This window comes from Notothenia rossii, assembly GCF_949606895.1.
Source record: "Notothenia rossii genome assembly, chromosome: 9".
Lineage (NCBI taxonomy): Eukaryota > Metazoa > Chordata > Actinopteri > Perciformes > Nototheniidae > Notothenia > Notothenia rossii.
This window is the reverse complement of record NC_136907.1, coordinates 14,698,212-14,706,046: the sequence shown is the minus strand read 5'-3', so window position 1 is coordinate 14,706,046 and position 7,835 is coordinate 14,698,212. Positions and strand designations below refer to the sequence as shown.

General features: G+C 39.2%; 1 protein-coding gene across 1 annotated transcript; it reads right to left on the bottom strand.

Moving 5' to 3' along the window:
• Positions 1–503: 503 nt before the first annotated feature.
• Positions 504–5,364, bottom strand: yipf5 (Yip1 domain family, member 5). Its single transcript, XM_079652332.1, has 6 exons — positions 5,209–5,364; positions 4,363–4,475; positions 3,881–4,056; positions 2,712–2,857; positions 2,358–2,539; positions 504–1,601 (listed from the first exon to the last, which is right to left on the bottom strand). Exons 2-6 carry the CDS (start codon positions 4,467–4,469, stop codon positions 1,439–1,441), a joined length of 774 nt encoding a protein of 257 aa, XP_079508458.1. The 5' UTR covers positions 4,470–4,475; positions 5,209–5,364; the 3' UTR covers positions 504–1,438.
• Positions 5,365–7,835: the final 2,471 nt, after the last annotated feature.

Here is a 7,835-nt window from a genome sequence, read left to right as displayed (position 1 = left end):
CTAATAGCTGAGCCGAACATTTGAGAAAATCACTTCTAATAATCCATATCCTAAACAGGTGAGGGGGGGGGGGGGGGGGGGGGGGGGGGGGGGGGGGGGGTGGGGGGGGGGGGTGAGGAGGATTTTAAGGGTACTTGAACACAATGACTATGAAAGTGGAAATATTCTTAGGGGTGGAGCAGAAGAGGTGAGTCAACATGTTCATAGAGAATTGTCTGTACTCACTTTCATGTTATGACAAAAAGATTGCAGACCTAAGAAGCAAGAACATTTATGAATTAAGTGGATCAAAATGTGCTGATGTGTTCCTTTGATCGAGCAGCCTTCTGTGACAAACTCTCCCCAGGTGGTTGAAAACTGTTATTATGTGTCATACACCCACGGCTTCAAGTAAGCACCTGCCATTCTCCTGCCACACAGCCACTAGCTTCAAGTTATAAAAGGTTATACCGCTTAAATTATGAGTTGACCATACAAGGCATCTTTTCAAATCACAAGGCGGATAACTTTCAAAGACAACTTTAATGTGCATATGAAGACATGAACAACAGATGACACATCAAAGCATACAAAGTGAAGTGACTAAATACAAAATGATAGATGTCTGGTCCTAGAAATGTACACTCTCAGAATTAAATTTGTCTCGATATCTAATCAAATCAGTTTGCTTGGAAATTAGAATAATGCCTTTGTTGCAACTGGTGTTTTCTTGAAAAGCATCAACATTTGAATTAATATAATAAACCAATACATTAGGAGATATAGCAGAGCTGCTGTTTTAACATCAAAGATCAGACCGATGCTTTGATGAGTGAATGATGAGATTATAGAATCCTTGGTCATGGAGCGAAGTCTTGTATGTAGTCTTGTGCAGAAGGAACGTCTGTGTTTCCCCTTGTCTCACAGGGTTAGATTCTAAAAGGGGTTTTACAGAAACACCTCACAACAGCTTTTACAAAAATTGTTTCCCGCTGGCTCCAAATTGTTGCTGAGAGTCGGTTATCAGTCCTTGAAAATCGTTTGTCTAAATTAAAATGTCCGCTTCGGGTTTTCATTGTGTGAAATAATTGCTCACTTTCTTCCCATTCATGTCCTTAGAATCATCGGACTGCACAGCCACTGAAGGCTTAACAAGGTCCATAGGAGAGTTCTTTTTCAATTCTTCACCAGGTTTATTTCACAGTCCTAGTCTTTAAGATGTATGATGGAGCAAAGTGGACCGGAGACATGAATGAGACAATACGCCAGCCTGCATATGGTCAAGTCGGAATGTGGTGAGAGGTGGAGGCTTACTAAAGAAAAAAAAAACCTTGGTGCCGTTTTAGAAAGGAGCTCCTACTTTTCCACAATAACAGTGTAATTGGCCAATAATTACACTAATTACACTGAAATTACAGAAAGCGCGGAGCGGTTATTTGGAACTGTTATTTGATGGGTTTTAGAAGACAGAAATGAGTGCAAAGACCCCGTATAGGAGACCACATGGGTACGCAACCAGCAGCTGCTGCCCGTCCATGGCCAGCGCCGAGATGAAGATCTTTGATGCTGAGAGGCTGCACCAGCCAATGATTGCTGCCGTTAGTATAATTCCCAGCATGCCCCTAAAGAGGACAAGAAATAAAAAGGAAGTTACCTTTTACTGTTTTAAATGTAGCTATTTTGATGAAATTCAAAGACACCATTATTAACCATGAAGCATAGGTGACATAGTACTACACAATATCTTATTCAAGCAGAGTTTTTTTGGAAGTCCTACAATACTAACACAACGACTGAAAAATGTAAACTTCTTCAGGGCTGTGACGGTTTCTTTATTGAGCGATATTCCAGGTCTCAGTCTGGTGCATGCAGCGGACTTCCACCCGGAAACATATGTAGTTAGCAACATATGATGAGATTAAAACCACAAGTTGTTTGGTGTGTGGAGTCACACACACGTTGGTCAGTGTGAATGATAATCAGAGCTGGAAGAAGTGCCAAGATGAGATAAAGTAATTTCTACCAGTATTTTTTTATTTATTTGTTTTATTGTATTGAGAGTCTTTTGAGAACGGTTGCCTTTTCTTTGTAAGTGTTTGTTAAACCTATAATGTAATACAGAAATGTTTTATTATGAACACAGTAGGCCTAAGTTGTGTCTTTCTCTAACACTTTCTGTCACACTGCCATACTCTTTGTTGAAAATAAATTGAAACATGGCATTCTTATGCATTTGTCTTTTACCACACAGAGACTCCCTTTTACTGTTACACCCCAGGTGTCAAGTAATAGATAATGCTTAGCAGTGCGGTCTATAGACAAATAAAAGCCTTTGCTTGTTTTACAGGTTTTAAAGAGTTGTTTATCTCTGTACTCACTGTAAAGAGAGGAGGACTCCGAAGGTGGAGAGGAGGATCATGGGAAGGAGGCAGTAGCCCAACACGCTGGCCACACAGCCGAAGGAGACGCCCGTCATACTCATGAGGTTCAGGAGGCAGTACATGCCGAGGCAGCCGATCGCACTGATACCGTACACGTAGCCAAACTGGATCTTACCCGTCTGTTAACAGAAAGAAAACCAAGTTCACACAGTCAGATATAGATATGCACACACTGACATGATGACAGCTGTACAGGTGTAAAGATACAAGGCTGTAACAAAAGGTGCAGGATGTCAGTGCCTGATTATACTTCTACAGATTCCAAACACCAACATTAACTACATGATTTACCAGAAGGAGAGTAGCTCCGAAAGCCAAACAGAAGACCATCGGGCCAGCCAGGTCTGTCTCATTCATGATGCTGCCATCTGCCACCTTCATTGGATGGAGGACCGTCAGAGTCTTCTGCCAGATATGGTCAAAGTTGATCCCTAATTCTAAGACGGAGAAAACACACATCAGGCATTTTGGAAACTGGATCTATGATCAAACATAGGAGGTAGAAACAAATGAACACAAATACGTTTTCAAGAGATATGTAGGGGCTTCTAAAAAGGATGACATAATAATAATAATAATTGTATATGTAGGTAGTTTACCTAGTCCTGCATTTAAGCTGCACCATTGATCCACTTGCACTATTTATTTAATGCAATTTTTAACTCCCGTATTTCTTTGATGTCTTGTTGTATTGTGTGTTGCACTGTTAGCGGGGGCCTGGGACCTAAGATGTTCAGTGCAAAACAACTACACTGTTGCTATTGTGCAAAGGACAATACAACCTTTGAATCTTATCTCTTCAACCCAAAGAATACAAGAGATGCAATTGCATACAGAAGGCGCACTGGTTTGCTTTAAACACAAGCAAACAGTGAAAACCAAAGACACGTCTCTCTTTCAGGACTGCTCAGACCTTTCACTCAGCGTTTTGCAGGCCGATGAAAGCGTTTATCTTCATCTTATCTATCTAGGTCACCCTCATTTAAGTATGAAGAGTGTGGATTTGACCCATGAGCGACATTTTAACGTTTGTGTACCACACGAGTGCAATGGAGGTTAACATTGTGATTTCAGCTCTATATAAATGACTGAAAAAAAATAATACAAATAAAATAAATATAAGATACATTTCCAAAGTGTAAGAAGCAGGAAGTGAAACTACCATTTAAATCCACAACACAACGTTATAAACAGAAACCAACAACATTTTAGAAAAGTCAGTTCTGCTAATTTGAAGTCACTTGTTCAGATAGCCAGCCTTGGATTTGTCAGCACTTCCTACTCTGTCAAAACTCTCTTGCAGCTATTAGATTCTCAGACTCTGCTGCCGCCTGCAACTGTTGAATGACACCTTAATATCTACATCAACAAAATCAGCAATAGGGTTCAACTGACAGAATAACAATCAGATCATTTTAGCACATTTAACAAAACATACAGTGACATTGTGGTTTGCCTACCTTCTAGCAGTGGCGGCTCATCATCAAAGCTGCTTCCATACATGGATTGTGACGGGGATGGAGTGTAGGTCTGTGTGGGCTGGAAGATTTGTCCTGTGTAAGGCTGCTGGGGCTGCATCACCCCCTGGGGAGCGTAGCCCATGGGCTGGGAGTAGTCGTACTGACCATCGTATGGCCTGGGGAAAACAGAATGAAAATGATCAACAGTACTCTCTTTGACTCCAAGAACATGAAATGCCTTGCAGGTTACTTTCTGATGATGTCATTTCAATTAGACAGTAGTATTTCTTTTTTTTAACAGACACTTTATCACATTGAAAAATACATTGAATAGACGTAAAAGAAGGTATTCAGCAACACAAACACGTTAGGTAGGTTAGTCTTTTAGCAGCTGAAATGGAACATCAACTATCAAGTTGCCCTTTTGGATGTGATATGAACAGCTGAGGGAGTATTAGGTAATGGAGGTTTTCTTCACTTACTTGTATGGGGTTTCAGCATTGTTGTAGCCCTGGGCTGCCTGGTTTTGGTCATCTACACTGTAGCTGGACTGATAAAAGTCTGTGTTGAAAGTGTCAAACCCCGACATCTCTCACTTTGTTGCAAACACAAGGGGAAAAAAAGGAACACAGCTTATCAACTAGGTCAAATATTGTGGTCCACAGTGAGATGGTAAACAACGATGGTGTCGATATAAGAGTTATATTATCTAAGACAACATAGCACTTAGAAAGGAAACATGTAACATGGTTAAACATATGGACGCTTTCCATAATTATTAGCTTTACTTTCGGTAGCTAATGTTAGGTTAGGTGACTTAGGTGACACAAGACGTTGTTTCTTATAACGTTTCAAACACTGTATTTATACACATTAAGCTGACTACTAAACGCATAGGACAGTTAGAATAGCGGTAACGTAAAATCCATGAGTTAAATACCACTGTGATCTAAAGTAGCTAGCCTACGTAGTCAACATCATGCTCAAAACCAAGATAAAAGTGTATGTTTTAGTCTATGATGAAACCACTCGTTTTATTATTAACTGTATACATTATCACATGGTTTAACCATAGACTGTATATATATATAACACGGTTTAACCATCACAACTACTAGTACAACCATGTCGGAATGCAACAATAACTTTGGGTGGCTAACATACCGTTAACTCTGCTGCTAGTAGGTAAGCTAGTGTTAGCGATAACAGTTTTGGACTAGCAAGCATAGCTGGTGGATAATGTCAGTGAAGCCTTAAATATTTAATTGAACTACCCTTTCGTATACATCATTATTCAACTGTAAAGCAATGCAAATGCTTACACGTACCTCTGTTGTTTGACAATTCTACACAGAGCCCTTCCAACTTGTTGAGGCTGCTACGTGTCAGGAGAAAGGTAAATCTTCCGGGATGACAACAGCCAACAGGAAGACTCTTCTTCTTCTTTTGTGTTTTTGGTGGACTGCACATCAACGTTTAAAGTTGCATGCCGCCACCTACTGTACCGGAGTGTGGAACGGCATGACTGAAATTATTTAATTAAGGAAAATAAAATGCTATGTTTCAGATATTAACCCTGTATTGTTCAAATAAATAAAGCCCTGTAAACCTGAGGTCCGGGAAGACTCTTCTTGTTCTTTGTGAAGTAAGTCTGACTAGACCCGGTGAGTAGGCCTACAACACGCCTCACTCTGGACTAAAGGTTTCAAGTTTCAAGGCTTTTATTGTCATGTGTGCATAGCTACAGTGTAGTTATGACAATGGACATCTTAAGTCACAGGCTCCTCCAACAGTGCAGCCCAATAAAACAGATAAAATAGTCAAAGTAAACAAAATTAAATAGAATAAAAGAAACAGAATATGATAGAAACTGTGCAGAATAGTCTATCTATACAGTCATTGGAATATTGATATGTATATATATATATATTATATATATATTATATATATATATATATATATATATATATATATATATATATATATATATATATATATTATATATGATATATGTGAGTTGCAAACAGATTAATGTTATTTATGTACTTTTGAGTACTTTTCAGTCGGCACCTGGTGGCATAACTTTACTAGCAATTGGATTATAATTAATATTTTCACCTAACCCAAATGTCCCCCGTCAAAATTGAATAAATGGGCAGTCTATTGATCACTTGCTGTATTACATGACAGTATTACAAGATAGTCACCAAATGCAGGAATTTTCAATCTGTGTTATGCATGTTTAAAAATATATAATCAATTATTTGTATACATTGTACTACTGTTTAAGAGTGAACAAGTGCAGTGCTGACCACTGTTTCTTAACAATGTAAGCAGAGACTGAAGGCAAAGCACATCCAAATCTAGGAGAAGAATAACCAGTTGCATTCTCAAAGATATGTGGTTAGATTACTGCGTGTTTTACATACCATACCATAATACCCTATTGAGTTCAGATCCATAGTTTGAGGAAACCAGAGTATAATGGTAAGAAATAGTGACAGCGAGTTGGAGATGATTTAATAGGACAAGCTGTGGGCTCCTTGCAAGAACAAAGGTTGTCCCTTTCATCAGGATGCAGAGGAGCAGAACAATCACTCATACTGCAGAGGTGGTTCAATCCTCCGATGATGAAAGATAATGTAAAATAATAGGCTGAAATATAGGCTGATGAACTCTGCTGAGAAGAAATAAGGAAGGGAGGGAATGAGAAGCAGTCACAGATGTGGGTTTGACCTTCGATGCACGGAAAAGTACAAATCAACATGTTTTAAAAGACAAATAGATATGATTACATATGGCAAATACACTATGGTAAATATAAAATGACCAAACCGTAATACCGTACTTCTGTCGCATATGTGAATACTACAATCCGGGTGTCCTTTGCCTCTTATTAAAACTAGATTTTGTTTCTGCCTTAGCACTGAAACAAAAACACCTCTGGCCTCCTTAACAATAACATGTTTGACTTTAGCTAACCGGTGCAGTGTGAAAAGGAACTCAATTATACAGACTAGGCTCTGCTCCTAGCCTGGAGTTACACAATATTTTACAGAAAGAGAAATGGGAAAAATAATGCAGTGGAAAAAGTATGGAGGGAAACGTTGTCATTATTCAACAGACACATTATAAGCCTCTTCCGTATTTGACAAATAAACTTTGATTGAGTTTGGGTCTCAGGGCAACAATATTTGAAAATAATATTCATATATTTGCTAGACAAAGCAGTTGTCAAGGACATTTTCTAGCCCAAAAACTTTGTGACCATCAGTCAAATGTTGATTCCTGAGGAAGGCAATGCTGGCAATAGATTCCACTCGCAATTCACAATTACTCGCTCCGAAAAAGCTCCAAGATAGTTTAGTATGCTGAAAGACAGATGAATGCAACTCATGACACAAGAACAGTGAGAAAAAAACAGCAACACTAACTAATATAAGGAAGAAAGAAATGTTATGAACAAGTCTTTAAGCAGTACAGGCTCAACATGGATCATTTCTCTGCCACATGATGAACAAAATACATTTGATGCACAACACAGGAATTCCTACAAACGCGCAAGACTAATGAAGCAGAAATGTGCCACCCCAACCCCCCCCCCCCCCCCCCCCCCCCCACATTGATTGCCTCTCATCTTCCTGTAGGCTTTTAATCATTTATGTACTTGAAGACCACGTCTTTCTTATTAATCCACTTAATGAAAGAAAATTGAAAAGTGCTGAGAGGGTAATGGAATTAAGGGCAGTGTATTACCATATGCTGTAATAATTGGTTTCCTCTTTTAAGGATTCATGCTGTAATCCCTGTGTCACTGGCGGGGTGGATGAGTGGATTAAAACTACTGAATTGACTCTACTGCAGCAAGCCCTCATCTCCAACCACCTACTGTACCCTCAATTAAGATTTGTCTCTCAGCCTCCCAAGGCTCAAAGAGAGGAAAAAGCAAACTGTC

Bases quoted from the DNA above. Each gene is read 5' to 3' on its own strand.
- yipf5 (XM_079652332.1), bottom strand. From the start codon at position 4,469: ATGTCGGGGTTTGACACTTTCAACACAGACTTTTATCAGTCCAGCTAC. The intron at 2,540-2,711 runs GTAAATCATGTA...TTCTGTTAACAG, and splicing joins TCGGAGCTACTCTCCTTCTG to ACGGGTAAGATCCAGTTTGG. The intron at 1,602-2,357 runs GTGAGTACAGAG...TGTCCTCTTTAG, and splicing joins GGAGTCCTCCTCTCTTTACA to GGGCATGCTGGGAATTATAC.